The 17,255-nt window shown below is 33.9% G+C and overlaps 1 protein-coding gene across 12 annotated transcripts in view; it reads left to right on the top strand.

Annotated features, from left to right (window-relative positions):
- prkag2a (protein kinase, AMP-activated, gamma 2 non-catalytic subunit a) overlaps nucleotides 1–17,255 on the top strand; it is a 130,096-nt gene that overhangs the window by 90,686 nt on the left and 22,155 nt on the right. For all 12 annotated transcript variants that reach the window (XR_659834.4, XR_011008556.1, XR_012399177.1 and 9 more), the window contains 2 exons: nucleotides 8,403–8,484; nucleotides 15,573–15,631. Coding sequence is in view for 8 of the 12 variants with exons in the window: in XM_009297511.4 (XP_009295786.1) it covers nucleotides 8,403–8,484; nucleotides 15,573–15,631 (141 nt within the window). In the remaining 4 variants the exon portion in view is untranslated. The remainder of the gene's footprint in view (nucleotides 1–8,402; nucleotides 8,485–15,572; nucleotides 15,632–17,255) is intronic.

Here is a 17,255-nt window from a genome sequence, read left to right as displayed (position 1 = left end):
GTAGCGTGCATTGGATGCACACTTCATCTCACTGATAGTAGTAGGTCATCTGGGTACTTCCCGCATACTGATTTTCGAATTCTGTGAATTTGGACATACAACTCTGCTTGCATACTGATTTTGGCATACTATATAGTATAGAAGTATGCGATTTCGGACGTAGCCTTAGAATAAACAAAATAAAAATGGATATTCCTATTTGCTAAGAATAATTTTTTACTTGTGTTATCAAATGTATTAATTTGTAATGTAATATAAATATATTATGAACATTAAAATTTTTTTCTACATTCCAAAACAATCCACATACTTTATTGTCGTTGGTCTTTTTTTTTAAGAGACAGTCTGTTGTCACACTCGTTGTCTCCGTCAATCTTGATCTGTCTTGTTTCTTCTCCCAGTGGTTTGCTGTACCACATATTGACTTTTTTGTGTCCGCTGTTCTTCCATACTGTGTGTTCAGCACATACGGCTCCAGTCTTATCCGGTACTGCCCATGCTGTCATAAACGCATCTATCAGCAGCACTGCGGCCTGCTAGTAATAGTCAATAGGGCCATCACTCTTTTTGTCCATTAATATAAATATTTGATAAAGTCCAGATCAGCAGACTTAACGGTATGAATCCATTAGTTAATGTAAGTTCATGTATTTACAAACTATGAACAGTACATTTATTACAGTATAAATATATTTGTGAACAGTAGTTAATTAAAGTAGTCATTGGTCAATTCACGGTGCATTAATGAATGATTGATTGATAATGAATGATTCATTCATTCATTCATCTTCTTGTCGGCTTAGTCCCTTTATTAATCCGGGGTCGCCACAGCGAAATGAACCGCCAACTTATCCAGCAAGTTTTTACGCTGCGGATGCCCTTCCAGCCGCAACCTATCTCTGGGAATTAATGAATGATTGTAAAGATTAATACGTAAATGCTTTACAGGTGTTGTTCATTCATGTTAGCAAATACATTAACATAACCTACAGTAACATTAAAGGAAAATGAATCGCAGACTCGTGCTCACAGCTGCAGTGATCCTCCAAAAAATAAAAAAATGAACAGGCGAATAAAAAAAATGTGTATAAAAAGAGTAGATCAATCATTGCGATATAATACAATTGTTTTCTTGCTCTATGGTGAAAAATTGTTTAAAAAATATTTTTGAGACGTTCAAAATGCATCACTATTCTCTCTTCAATTGACCCTTCGCTAAACCACACCCAAAAACCACCACTCACCAATCATGGCTTAGCAAACGTAGCTACGCACAGGGGCTCTGTCAAGCTTTCGAGCGAGGAAAACAAGCCAATGCGTTGTGCATATGAATTGTTCAAATCTGACACCCGGTACCCAGAATTTTTTCCCTTTTCAAACTTAAAACCCAAGAGGAGAAATGCCAGCGTGGATCCATAGATATATACACTAGATGTCGCCTGGCCTATTGTTGTCTATTGGACGGAATGCGTCAATAGCGCCGCCATCTTGCTACAGCGTAGCGCTACTTTGAAATGAATGCGGGACCAATGTACAGTGGAGTACTGTGGCCATCCAAAGCCAGAGATATACACATATACACATATATCTATGATCGGGAGTTTTCCTGGAAGTAAGTATGTAATTTTTTTTTTCTAATTATGAAAATTATAATTTTACATCACTTTTCTACATTGATGGATCTGTGACCGCACGGGCATTCCTGACAAAAAGCTTGTGTTTGTGTGTACAGAAATGTTCTATTCACCCTCCCTGTTAAATTTGATCTAATGATGTCCTGAAACACAGCTCCTCTCCTGTTTTCACTTCTCATACTGACGGAGGGAGCGATTCGTTTGTGAATGAATCCCCCAAACGACTCTTTCACTAACGTTAGCCGGCAATAAAACAAGTTTCTGGCAGCGCAGCATCTCGTTGTCATATTTCTTGCATTGTTTGCTGATTTTATTCAACAAAACTAGCATAAGCCGAGTGTTTAATGCGAGTTGGAGCTGCTTTGTCTTATGGTGAATGCAGTAAGTGACTGTTATCATCAATAACGTTACCTGATTAGCACAAACGTTCAGAACATACAAAAACAGAAAAAAACTTAATATTGCCTATGAAATGTTCTGCCTTTGTGCTTTGATTTCTTTGTTTGCTCGTTTCTACACCCGTAGACAGCGCTAAAGTCCCGCATCTTCACATAATAACACTGTCTTGACTAGTGCGGTTGAATGACATTTGTCCTGGAAGCACTGTACCAATGTGGCGGCGCTATTGACGCATGCTTAGGGTCCCTATGGGATATCTGGTGTATATATCTATGGCGTGGATCAAGCTGTGTGAGGGGCGCTAAACGAGCGGAGCTAAGTTGGTTCTGTTTTGATACTCTCATTCAGTGATAGACCGACAGCAATAAATCACACACCTCTTACCCTAAACAGATGTTTCCTACAAATGTACGAAGCAGGTTATGTTTCACCGCTGTCTTTTTCTTATTTTTCCACTAGATATTATAAGCACTGCTATGTTTAAGTCCTCGCCATAGTAGATAAAAAGTACATAAAAAGAGCTCATGCTGAATATCTCTCTGATTTTTACTACTCAAATCCTGAGGTATATCGGGTCAGGTGTGGAATTATTTTTGACCGAAGATTTAAGCCTGTGTTCCTGAGCACTGACCCTCATAGCGATAGTGATATACTAGCAGTCAGATGTCGGTGTCCCATTCACAGCAGCTTCTATATATCAGAAGAGCCAGCCTTGAGGAAAGACTTATTGTGTTCCTCATCAAGACTCCATTAATGTTTCATAATCTCCGATTGGGCTGGTACATCAACCAAGGAGGGAGCATGCATGATTTATTAAAGAACGCCTTTGAGACTTCACAATTAATGCTTTGTTTGGTTTCATGGCAGATTTTGAATGGATCGGCTTAGAAATTATTCTTGGTTGAGAACGGATTTGGAGTCACTCAGATATAAATAAAATAAAAATGTTTGCATGATTCTGTTTGTGTCTTGTGTAGTGTTGAAATCCTTTTTAGCTAGTTCTGAGCAACATTTGTTAGCGAATTCCACAAGATTACATATTTGAGTAATTTGTGGATTAGGATTTAAGCCTGCTGAAATGAATGAGGTGAAATTATCTTTATCTGATAGCGAGTTTAATCACTGAGGAGCTATGGAGACTTTCTTTTACAGGCATCCCCATAAAAAATTATTTCTATTTGAATAGGGCTGAAGTAATCATAAATACCTACATTGTTGATTTGACAATTTAACAATTGATTTTAACAATTCTTTACATGCGCATATATATATATATATATATATATATATATATATATATATATATATATATATATATATATATATATAGCACTTTTCTGAACACTCAAAGCAAGGGAATCTCTTCATGCACCACCAGTGTGCACCAATCACCTGGATGACTTGATGGCAGCCACATTGCGCCAGACCACACACCAGCTGATTGGTGGAGAGGAGACAGAGTGATGAAGCCAAGTATGATATGGGGATGGTTAGGAGGCCATGATGGACAGAGGCCAGTGGGCAAATTTGGCCAGCATATCAGTGTTACCCTACTCTTTTTGAAAGACATCCTGGGATTTTTAACGACCACAGAGAGTCAGGACCTCGGTTTAACATCTCATGCGAAAGACGACACACACTGAGCAGTGTAGAGTCCCCTTCACTATACTGGGACTTTAGGACCCACACAGACCCCAGGTTGCGCGCCCGTGTGGGCATCATCAACACTATTTCAAGCAGCAACCATAGCTTTTCCATGTGATCTCCCATCCAGGTACTGCCGGATGCTTTGCAAAGCCACATTTCCCTTTTTATGGTCCAACATGTTTTTACTATTGGCCATGGTGCTCCCCAATCAATCTGTGCACCTCCCAGGGTAATACTGAATAATTTCTGTACAAAATAAATACTGATTTGAGACAAAAGCATACATAAAGGTCAGCATTGTGCATACAAGGGAAATATACCACATGTGAGGGTATTTGAAAACAAAATAAAGAATGAAGCTATAGCCTACAAGTATAACGATGAGAAGTTGGGATCATTTGAATACAGATAAAATGTTCAAATTGATTCCCTTACACACATTTCACAAACACACGCAAACGATGACGTCTCAAAATAAGACAATAATGCATCTATGCATATATGAGACAGTAAAGATTAATGTATTAGTTGCATCCCAAATGGCACACTATACAGGGTCTATGGCACACTTTAGGGTCACCCAAACGGAACACCTAATGTTTTTTTTACCAAACAGAAATTTAAATTGTTTCCCAGACATGCATTACACACAACATTATTTAAACTACAAAATGGTGTAGAATATAGTACAAGTATACGATTTGGGATGCAACTTATCTGTGTTTCCATGCTGTGCGCTTTAAGTTAGCTCATCTTACCTACAGTATTGTATTCTAAGGGCTCTATTTTGACGGTCCATGCGCAGAGCGCAAAACGCAGGGCGCAAACGCTTTCAGGGCGTGTCAGAATGCATTTTTGCTAATTTAAGGACGGGAAAATCCGCTTTGTGCCAGGCGTATGGTCTAAAAGGGTTGAGTTTATTTTCTTAATGAGTTATAGGTGTGTTTTAAGAATAAACCAATTAAAGTCTCATCTCCCATTACCTTTAAGAGCCAGCTGCGGCGTGCCATAAGCGCATTCGCTATTTACAGGACGTAAAGTAAGTCTAAGTGGAAAAACTGAGCATATTTTTTTTTTTTAAAAAAAAGAAAACTTTTAAACAGAGCATCTACTGCGTGAGAATGAGAGATAATCGATCTACTTTCACTTTCGCTCTTGGATAGGGAAACCTTACCGCACAGACATCAATTAGTCTATAAATAAATAATTAATTAAATTGTTAAGCGCAAATATTCGTTTCAAAACTATTTCTAAATTCAGTTCTAATTTCCAGCAAACGAATAAATGAACAATAATAACGAAGTGTGTTCAAAAACCTGAGTTATATCCTAAAACACATGCTGTGCCCCATATGGTCTAAAACCTGACAGGTGGGCAAATCTAAGCTTGTTTTTAATAAAACAAATATAAATATGGATATAATAAATAATACTGCTAATAATAATAACATTATACAAAAGCAAATTGTTATGAATGAACTGAAAAAGCCTCCCGAGATGAAGACATAAAAGCAGTGATTTTTATTATTTATGTAGGCTAGAAAATAATGTTTTGTAATATTTTAATCCTTTATATTTATATCCATCTATTCTTATTATATCCTATATATATATAATTTTTTCATATGTAAAGACATTTGCCTATTGCTCTCTTGTGCGTATTAAGCAGTGTGTAGGCGAGGCGCAACTCTGCGCTGGAGTTTAGACCGGGTTAGTTTTGGTGTAATGAAAAATTTATTTTAGTTTCTCAAAATAGCAACGCGCCAGCAGTGCACCTCAGAACGCCTTCCTTTTTAGACCAGAACACCTATTGGCGCACATATGAGCGCTAATGCATTTGCTATTTAAACAGCATAGCGCAACGCCTCAAAACGACTCTTGCGCCAAGCTGAAAATACCAAAAGACTATTGCGCGGCGCCTTGCGCCACATTGCGCCGGGTGTATGATAGGGCCCAATGTCTTTATATAGATTACAGGTTATGGTCATATCCAATAAACTAAACATTCGTAGGCAGTCCTAGTCCAATAACAGAAAAGTTTAATTCATCAGTCTCGAGTGCTCACGTTTTGAGTCATTCATTGACGGTTGATGGTAAAGTTGATGGTCCACACAAATGTGTCCATTTCATACACTTTTCTCGGTTTCAGGAAACACTGAAATGTATAAGCCCAGGCTTTCTGGATACCTGCTGTCTACATTGTAAGGATTATACACACACATTTTCACCAGATTTCATGATAATTGCAGATTTTACTCTACTATGGCTGGTTATTCTGGCTGTGTTGCATGTTGGAGAATGTGGCGTGCAGTAACAGATTATCACGTTATGATTGACCCGTCAATCAATCTGCTATCTTTCTTAAAAGGACCTTATTTTGTTAAAGAAACTCAAACATGACAAGTAGAGGAGGATTAAATGAAGACAGAAGGCACTTTTTTATGGGGGAATTATCCCTTTAATGCTTTGTTTGGATCTATGTCAGTTTTGAAAGGGTTTGAACAGATCTGCATACACAAATCCTCCTTGTTGGCTCTGTGAAATCCATCTTAGTCAAATAATTTCATTTCAGAAATCACAGGGTGCTACTTTAGCTTATACTGATAATTACAGCGTGTTTGTTAGTACATTCCACAGGATTACATATTTCAGTAATTTCATGGATTGGATTTAAGCCTGATATGCACTCCAAAGTGCTGCAATCAGGAATTTCGTTGAGGGAAATATTTGCTCTGCAGGTTCTTACAGGCTTGGTCGCCCACCTCAGGTTATGTGCATTTGTTATGCTTGAGTTACTGTGCCATGCAGTATAGGATCCATGCTGAGAATGTTTACGCTTAAAGATAGGGAAGGAGTTCTAGTAAAATGTGGCCCCTTCTAACATACATTATTTGCTTTTCTTGGGGAATAATACAGTAGTTATGCTAGTTTTTTCCCCCCTAAAGGTGTTCCTGTGTTTTATTTTTATTTTTTTAATAAAGTGATTTTTTTGTAATGCATTGTTACTTTTTTTTAAATTAAAGCCTTTAAATGTTAAGTGAAAATGTAAATCTTTACAACAAAAAAATTACAAAACAAAACAAAAAGGGATATAATTGATTTTAAAAACCAACAATTTAAGTACTATTAAATGCCTAGAAAACAGACATGCAAGTAGATGTAGATGAAGCAGACTGGACTTATGCTTGCTTGAAAGCTCAAACACAAACAGTAAATACCAGGTTTAAACTAATTCAATATAAATGGTTAATGAGAATATATATAACCCTTGATAAACTTCATCATATGTCTGCTAATATTCCAGATGTTTGCTCTAAATGTTTAGATGATAAAGGTACATGATATCACTGCAATGTCTTAAAATAGTAAAGTTTTAGAAGAGATAATTGAATGTATGTTGGATTTGTTTAACTTTAAAATACCTTTAAATGCTAAACTCTATTCTTGGTTTATATCAAATGGAACTTACAATTGGAAAGAAAAAAACTGGGGCTTTGGTTTTCTTCAAGCTAGAAGGGGTACTGCATTATACTGGAAACACATGAATGCTTCATCCATAGAACTGTAAAAAAAAGAAATATTGAACTGCATTGGACTGGACTGACTAGCTTATCATCAAAAGCAAGCAGAAGGACTTTCACTATCTTTGGGAACCATATATGTATGTTGTCGTGTGTTTGTAAACATGCATTTTTTTGTATTATTGTTTTTGTTATTTTGTCACTATCTATTTTTCAATGTTTCAATTCATTATTTATTTATTTATAAATACTGAACTTAAACACTAAAACCTGAACCACACTGTTCCAGTTACTATGACCATTTATGTGAAGCTGCTTTGACACAATCTACATTGTAAAAGTGCTATACAAATAAAGCTGAATTGAATTGAATATTTATTTATTTATTTATCAATAATTTATCAGTAAACCTATTTGTAAAACAAACAATTTGATTATCAGAATAAAATACTGAATTATTAAACACTAAAATATCCATATATAAACTGAAACTGAAAATTTTTTAATGTTCATTTTTACATTTTATTAATAATAATAACAATATAATAATAATAATAATAATAATAATAATAATAATAATAATAATGCAGAGTTTTTCCTTGCACAGAAAAGGTAGGAGTGGTATTCTGATAATTCGGATAATATTTGCTTCTTGAAATAAACACATTTTGCATTGTTATTATTGTAATTTTATCAAGTAAAACATCATCTATTTTAAAAGGCTAACATTAAATATAATTAAAAACATTTAATTTTGGGTCTGTCAGTAGCTGTGGCTCTTTGCCTGATTGTTGTCGAATGGTGGAGGTGTTACAAAATTTGATGGAGGTGGCCACCTCGTAATTCACTAAAAGGGAAATAACCTGTAATGTGTTACTGATATATATACCACAGTGACAGTCATCATTTTCTCTTATGAAACACCTCAGTAATTTATCAGTCAATAAATTTAGCTTGTGGCTGAATATTAAAATAAGTTTTAAAAGAAAGAAAGAACATGATTTTAATTTAACGAGTGCATATCTGTGAAGGCTTATTACTTCAGTGCAAACTTTAGTGCAAAAACGGCTTTGGTGGTGATGAATTTGCATCCCACTTTATCTGAGGTGCTTTGCATAAACAGCGCCCTCTGTCTGTCACTGCTAGTGCAAAAACATTAGCATGAGATTTAAAAACAAATGTTTTTGTTCTTCTGTTTTTAGGTTAAAAAGGCCTTTTTTGCATTGGTGGCCAATGGAGTCCGAGCCGCCCCTCTGTGGGAGACTAAGAAACAGAGTTTTGTGGGTGAGTAAAATATAATGATTATATATACAGTTAAAGTCAGAATTATTAACCCCCCTGAGTTATTAGCCCCCCTGTTTATTTTTTCCTCAATTTTTATTTAACGGAGGGAAGATTTTTTCAACACACTGGTAAACGTAAAAATTTTAATAACTCATTTCTAATAACTGATTTGTTTTATATTTGCCATGATGACAGTAAATAATGTTTTACTAGATATTTTCATGTAGGGTAATTAGGTTAACTAGGCAGGTTGGGGTAATTAGGCAATTTATTGAATAACAATGGTTTGTTCTGTAGACATTTGAGAAAAAATACCTTAAAGAGGCTAATAATTTTGACCTTGAAATAGTGTTTTAAAAATAAAAAACAGTTTTTTTTCTAGCTGAAATAAAACAAATAAGACTTTCTCTAGAAGAAAACATATTATTAGACATACTGTGAACATTTCTTTGCTCTGTTAAACATCATTAATACCTTAAATAACCTTAATAATTCTGATTTCAACTGTATTTGCATATTTTGATAGTGACCCTTTCATATGGAATCTCCATTAAACATATATAGTTAAAGGCAAAATTATTAGTCCTGTGAAATTGTAAAACTTTAAGTGTTTCCCACTCTCAAAAAATGACGTGTGCTCTTTTTTTCAAATAGTTTTATGTTCAATCCTCTTAAATTTGTAAAAACAAATGAATTATTATAATCCAATCCAAATCAACTGTGTGGAACCCAGCGTTTTTACAGTGCAAGCACTATTTTACGGAGCAAGGAAATTTTTACAGTATAATAATATATAATAGTTCTGAAACATTCTTGTTTCTTTTAGTTTGGCCGAATAAAAGCAATTATTATTATTATTATTATTATTTTACTATTGTTAAGGTCGATACTCTTAGCCCACTTAAGATTTTTTTTCATTAGCTAATGGCTAAACCACATTTGTCCAATAACTTGCCCAATTTATATAACATTCCTATTGTTAACCTAATAAATTAGTTAAGTCTAAAAATGTAGCTTTAAACTAAATTGTCTTGTAATATTACTAGTAAAATATTAAGTAATGCCATTATGGCAAAGACAAAAGAAATTAGTTATTAGAAATGACTTATTAAAACTATTAGGTTTAAAAACTATTTGAAAAATAAAAATGCAAATTCACAGTAAGGCTAGTAATTTTCCCTTAAAAATATATATTTTTAAATAAATTATTAAATAAATAAGTAATTAAAATATATTGCTACTGTATATATAGTATAAATAACATCTTAACAGACAAAACTATTTACAGATAAAAAAAATGTTAAGATAAGGACAAAAGCTCTTTTTGAAAGAGCAAGAAAATGCCTGATCTTGACAGCAGAAGCTATTCAAATGTTCAGCTCGCCTCGGCCACTATCATCTTATCAGTTTCCGAAAGCATTTTTCTTATCAATGGCTTCTTAAAGCGAGGGTTGTAAGTGGAGCTGTTGGCTGGCAGACTCTCAGAAGGACTGAAACACACACATGCTGATCTCTGTGGCCTAGAAGAGATTGAGGCTGAAGATGATCCTTCCTGTCCCGCTCTCAGCCTTCACAGTCCTCTGATACTCGCTCTTATCTCTTACCTTGACAAAAGCAGCTCAGAATAGAAGCGCATGCTGGCCAGCGGCACCTCTAAAAGGTGAATAATAATTTCTGGAGCTTCAGCTCAATTAGCCGGCTGGGGGAAACATTTAGCATTCTAGGCATACCTCGAATTAAATATGTGAAATAGATGGAACATATCTGATTGAATATTTACATTGTAAACATATTTTCATTGTTCCACACAATTCGTTCATGGTATCCCAACACAAATCCTTGGAAGATAACATAGCTAATGTTAGTTAATGCAATCATTTTAAAAAATTACTTAAACACTGTGAAAAAATGCTGGGTTCCACACAATACCTTCATGTTGTCCCAATGGAAATCAATTAAATTAACGTAATTGTGTTTGAAAATGTAAGTGGATCGAACATAAAACAATCAAGTTTTGCCAAAACAAACTCAAGAATTGTGTTGGTTCAGCTCATTTTAAATAAGTACACCAGTGAACAACCAGTAAAAATCATTTTTAGAGTGTAGTTACTACATAAAATTCTTTATTACATGAACTAACAATGCCTGTAAATAGCTTTAGTTATGTAATGCACCATTTGAATAGCCCATTAATTTGGGCTATTTACTGTAAAAAATGCTTGATTCCACAACATTTGTGTTTAGATAACATTAAGGATTACCGGAATTGTTAAAGGAATTAATAATTACTAAATAATTATTATTTAATAATTAAATAACTATTAAATAATGATTGATTATTAAGGAATAATTTAAAGTTGAATAATTTAGTTGATAAATAAGTTGATTGAACATAAAACATTTAAGTTGTCCCAAAAAAACTCAATAATTGTTGTTTCATCTCATTTTAAATAAGTAATTTTAAACAAACAGCATTTTGTCAGGGTTGGTACATTTAATACTAAACTGATATGTTGTTTATATTTGAAAACTCGACTAAATTGACTTACTGCTAAGTATTTATTAAAGAGATTTGTGATTTAATGAATATGAGAAATCTTTATTTTATGTCCTGTTCCTTTAAGAAAGACTGCCTAGTAAATAAGAAAAGCGATGAGTCCTTGATTGCATCAGCGAGGGTGGTAAAATCATTTAGTCTTGATCTAAAAGATCTCTGTAGCCCATGTTTAAGTGCCTTAATCTTATTAGACTGGTGCTTTCATTATGGCGGAGTCATGCTGGGGTCTCCTCTCAACACTAGCCTCTGGAAACAAATGAGTGACTCAATCAAACATCTCACTGTAAATACACCTGCTCTCCAGAGAGATCATACAGACTGACTACTGGATGGCGATCTCTGAACACTGGTGCTTACAGCCTTTAACAAGCTGCTGTAAAAACTCTGGGTCATTTCTAATAATTGTGATGCATTTATAAATGTAAGGTCTGCATCATTTTTTTTTTTGTGAGCAGCTGTTTAACCTGCTTTTCAGGCTGCTGCTGTACTGTAAGCCTCTCAGTGTTTGAGCTTGTCTGAAGTGCTGAGTCACTGTAGACTGTAGGCCCAAATACAGCACTCAGAAACCCTTGAAATGGCATTCAGAATCTGTATAATATTTTAGCATCCAGGGTTCATTTGGACACAAATAACTGCTATTTTATATCTCAACTTTAAAAAAATATATATATTGTGTGTGATTAGCAATTTCTCACTAATTATTTAATTGGAATAGGATTTGAATGCGTTCTGATGTTAAAGTGCAGCTAGAAGCGAGTTGAATGTTAGTAGGTGTTATTTTAAGGGTGTGTGTATGTGTGAGGGTGAAGGAGAGCAGGTGGAGCTGTGGTGTGATATTCATTAGCAGGTTTTGAAGCCTCTCATCTCTGAGAGCCCCGTTAGGAGTCTCTGTCAGCTTAACTCAATCACCTGCTCATAAAAAGCTCTCAAGCTGAGAAATGAACGCTGATCAGGGGAATATGATGCTCTTTTGTTAATGGACACCATCAGCTGAGTTCAGCACGCTTCCTTTATTGGACTTCATTTAATTGGGCTTTTGAACTGGTTGTGATTTAGTCAGACTGATTCATGTTAAGCTAGATGTCTGTAAATCATTTGACTGAAAGGGATAGTTCACCTAAAATTGGCAATTTTACTCACTATTTACTCTCCCTGGAGTTGTTCCAAACATTTTTGAGTTTCTTTCCTCTGCTGAACAATGAAGAAGATGTTTTAAAGAAAGCTGAAAACCTGTAATTATTGACTTCCATAGTAGGTAAAACAAATGCTATACTACCTGACAAAAGTTTTGTCGTCAGAGCAACAAATAATAACTTTTCTTCTAGTTGATCATTTGGAAAATGGCAGGAGGTAAATTTGTCCAATGATTTAACTGCATCCCAATCATCCCAAATACTGCAGAAGACCTATTGAAACCCGCATGGACCCAAGATTCTCATAGAAATCAATCAAGTTTGGTGAAGGAAAAATCATGGTTTGGGGTTACATACATTATGGGGGCGTGCGAGAGATCTTCAGAGTGGATTGCAACATCAGCAGCCTGAGGTATCAAGACATTTGTGCTGCCCATTACATTACAAACCACAGAAGAGGGCAAATTCTTCAGCGGGACAGCGCTGCACCTTATACTTCAGCCTCCACATTAAAGTTCCTGAAAGCAAAGAAGGTCAAGGTGCTCCAGGATTGGCTTGCCCAGTCACCAGATATGAACATTATTGAGCATGTCTGGGGTATGATGGAGGAGGCCTTGCAGATGAATCCAGAGAATCTTGATAAACATTGCGAGTCCTGCACGAACACTTCCAGATGACTTTATTTATAAGTTATTTGAGTCATTGCAGAGATGTATGGATGCAGTCATTCAAGCTCATGGGAGTCATACACAATATTGATTCTTTCTTCACTGCTCCATGACTTTATATTCTATACTGTACATTATTTCTGTTAAGTGACAAGACTTTTGTATAAGCAAAGTCAGACCTTATTGTCCTAATAAAATAATTAAAAATGAAGGCATGATCATATTATATTGTGGTAAAATAAGCGTGTTCTAGAGGCCTTTGTCTGTTACATAAGCCACTTCTGATACCAAATGATCAACTAGAAGTTATTATTTGTTCTTCTTAAAACTTGGATAGACGACAAGACTTTTGTCAGGTAGTTTATGGAGGTCAACGGTTCCAATTTTTACAAACGGTTACTTCATCGTGTCAGAAACCAGTGGAGCATGAGTAAATGATGATAGAATTTCTTTTTTTGGGCCCTTAATTTTCTGGTTTAATTATTTTCTAAAATACATTAATATGTAGCATTTGGTTTTATTAACATAATTAGTATTAATAAGTATTATGCATATTTTTATTTACAGTCTTTTAGAAAACATACAAACTGATAGGTGGGTGAGGATAGAATCATAAACATTTATGTAGAATAAATTAATAATCATTTATATACTTAAAAATATTATTTAAAAAAAGAAATTTCGAATATAACTAAATTACTTTGAATTTATGCAAAAATGCAGTTCAAATTTATTAAACCAACTAGGGCTGCATGAAATTGGAAAAATCTGACATTGCGATACATTTGTTTTCCTGCGATACTAATTGCGATATGAATACAATTTAACCAGATGGCTTAAATAGCTGTGTTTGGTAAGAAATAATGTACAGAAATCGAACAATCAAATGTAAAACAGCACTGCACAGTCTTTAATGTAGAAATAATTCAATAAAATACTTTTAATGAAAATTACAAATGGTACAATATCTTATGCTTTAAACTCTTGATATGCTCATACAGTCACAGAAATTAAAAATGTTTGCTCCAGTATGGTAAAAATCTTTAATGTGGTTCCTGGTTAATAATAATCCTATATCAACATTGCAGATCCTGTGATGTAAATGTTGCGACTGCACGCATAGCAGTATCGATGCTGAAACAATATATTGTCAGCTCTAAAACAAATGTTTTTTTCTACCAAAGTAACACAAATCTTACTCAGAAAGGATTTTAAATATGAATTTATTTTTCTGGCAAAAATGTTCAATAAATAAAGTGTCTAATTTGTTATGCTGTCAGTGGGTGATGATGTAATCATTACATTAATGTAGAATATAATAACTTTTATATACATAAATAAAAAATAGAGCAAAAATATTTTTAAACAAAACAAAAAATAAACTAAATAATTTTTTAAAATATGTTTTACATCATAATGAATTATGGCTCTCATTTCTTAATCTTTATTCCTGTTTTCTGTTGATTTTACTCCGTTATCTCTCAAGTGTAATAGACATACTTTGCACACTGATTTGTAAGGGTTCATAATTTTATAACTTTTCCAAAATACTAATTATTTCGGAATATATGGAATACTAATTAATAAATCAAACACAGTCTGGAGGGTATGCATATCAGAGGAATAGACTTTATTGGATATTCCACAAATGCTGAGATGTCCAGAGCACACCAATCTACAGTGTTTCCCTGGGACAATCTGATCTCCCTCAAATTTGCTGTAACCTTTATCCTGGCTTCCTCTCACCTTTGTGTTTTGACAGCTAGTTCCTGATTCACCAGGCCTCTCTCAGTTCCTCCTTTATAAACGCAATTTAAACCCCCTTCCTCACTTTGGCCCTCATAGATCTAATGTATTCATAACTGTTTTTCCACATATAATTGAAATTTGGCAGTCTTGATTAGTGTTTATGTTTTCAAACATCTAAACTGGACCCTTCTCTCGCACACAGTATGTGTTTTTTCAAACAAACACAACATTTTCAACATATGTTTTATACATTTCATGCTTTTCTGTCTGTATTTACACATGTACTTTATCCCCAAGTCCTTTCTCGTGTTCTTTTATGACCCCTTGCCTTAGCATCTCGCCTGTTTTCAAAGTATATAATGGCAAATTCAACTGGCCCTCCACTCATCCAATTAAATGTGTCTGTACACAAAGTGCATCCAGAAAGTATGAATAGTTTCCGTACACTGTACATTTGGAAAATAAAAATCTACTTCATAACAAGTAAAATAACGTCAACTCATTTAACCAAAATCAGGAGTTCACTAAAATAACTCAAACCTCCGGCCGCAGCTCTCCTCTTCCGCTCTTACACCACAATCCGTCATTTCTCCTCCTGCTAATTAACCCTCAGGCCACAGTGTATAAATACGCCTGCCTTCATCACCTTTTAATCAGGAGAGTGATTGCGCTGTGCCAAGGTGAGGATCTTGGAAACTGATCTCAGCACTGATTTAGCCTTTCATCATGATAGCTTTACTGTATGTACTGTAATGTAGTAAATACTGTCCTCTCGGTTAACAGTCATCATTCATTTCTAAGCCTCCTCTGGGACACATTGTGGTGTGTGTGAATGAAGATGCTATATGATTTATTTATTTTTATTCTGACCTTCACACTTCAAAGAAAGGCTTTGTTCTCCTGCAGGGTTGATTTACAAGTATGACTTATTTCAGAGTTAGTTTTGTTACAGTCTTAACAAGTACTTTTGTTTCTCTGCAGGCATGTTAACCATCACAGACTTCATTAACATCCTTCACAGATACTACAAATCGCCCATGGTATGTAATACACTCTTTCTTGTGCTATTTAAGGTTTCAGCACATATTACTGTCTTTGTCATATAAGGCTTTGGCCCAGAACATACACTTTAATTCACCATTGTGGTATTTCATTTTATTGCACTTTATATTTTATTTTATTTTCTGGTCCATTTATACATCTTTGATTTTATCTGTCATTTGAATTAATTTTTATTTTATTTTATTTTAATTGAATTTAATTGATTTTTATTTTATTTTATTTTAAATTCATTTAAACTTATTTTTATATTATTTAAAATTTATTTTAAATTTAGTTTTATTTTATTTGCTGGTCCATTAATACATCTTTAATTTTGAGTGTAATTTTAATTGTATTTATTTTATAATTTAATTAAATTTTAAAATTATTTTTATTTTATTTGCTGGTCCATTAATACAGTGGTTCCCAACCTTTTTCTTTGGGGCCCCCCCCATGAACATATACAAGCATTGGAGCCCCCCCACCATATAAATACACACGCACGCACATACATATGTACTGTGTGTGTGTGTGTGTATATATATATATATATATATATATATATATATATGTGTGTGTGTGTGTGTGTGTGTGTGTGTGTGTGTGTTTGTGTAATATTAATATATAGTAATATGTATAGAAAATATTAATTAATCAGTTTTAACTTGTCTTAGGTAGGCTTTGTCATACTGTATAATCTTTTTCTTCGCCTCTAAAGAATCACTGCATTTACGTTTGTCTGCCATTTTTGTTTTGATTTTGCCTTTACGACACGTTGACAAGCAGATTGCGCGAGTGAGCAAAATTTAAATAATTATTTAAAGTTATTTATTTTAATTATTTTCACTATTATGTTGGAATTTTAAGCATGCGTTTAGATTTTTATTAATTTTTTTGGTACTTAAAAATACATATATAATAGTAGGGCTGCTCGATTTTGGGAAAAATCATAATCACGATTATTTAGGTCATAATTGTAATCACGATTATTCAAAACCATTGCCAGTTAAAGTCAAAATTATTAGCGCTCCTGAGATTTTTTTTTTTTTAATAAATATTACCCAAATTATGTTTAACAGAGCAAGGAATTTTAACAGTATTTCCTATAATATTTTTTCTTCTATTTGTTTTATTTTAGCTAGAATAAAGAAAGGTTTAAATATTTTGAAACCAATTTAAGGTCAATATTATTAGCCCCCTTAAGCAATATATATTTTTGATTGTCTGCAGAATAAACTACCGTTATAATGACTTGCCTTATTACTCTAATTAAGCCTTTGAACTGCACTTTAATCTGAATGCTTGTTTTTTGAAAAATATCTAGTAAAATATTATGTGTGCTGTCATTATAGCAAAGACAAAAAGAAATCAGTAATTAGAAATGAGATATCAAAACTATTATGTTCAGAAATAAGTTAATAAAATATTCTTTCCATGAAACAGAAATTGGGCAGGAAAAGGTTTGCTAATATTTAAGAGGGCTAATTCTGACTTCAAGTGTATACATACAGTTATTTTCCACCCTGCAAAGGAAAGAGAAATAAATACAATAGAATAAAAATATAAAACAAACTGTGCTTTAAGCATCTTCACTGTAAGAAAAACACTTTAGCTACAGCAGTC

The sequence above is a fragment of the Danio rerio genome, chromosome 24 (assembly GCF_049306965.1).
Source record: "Danio rerio strain Tuebingen ecotype United States chromosome 24, GRCz12tu, whole genome shotgun sequence".
Lineage (NCBI taxonomy): Eukaryota > Metazoa > Chordata > Actinopteri > Cypriniformes > Danionidae > Danio > Danio rerio.
The sequence above is the reverse complement of the archived record's forward strand: the minus strand, read 5'-3'. Positions and strand labels throughout refer to the sequence as shown.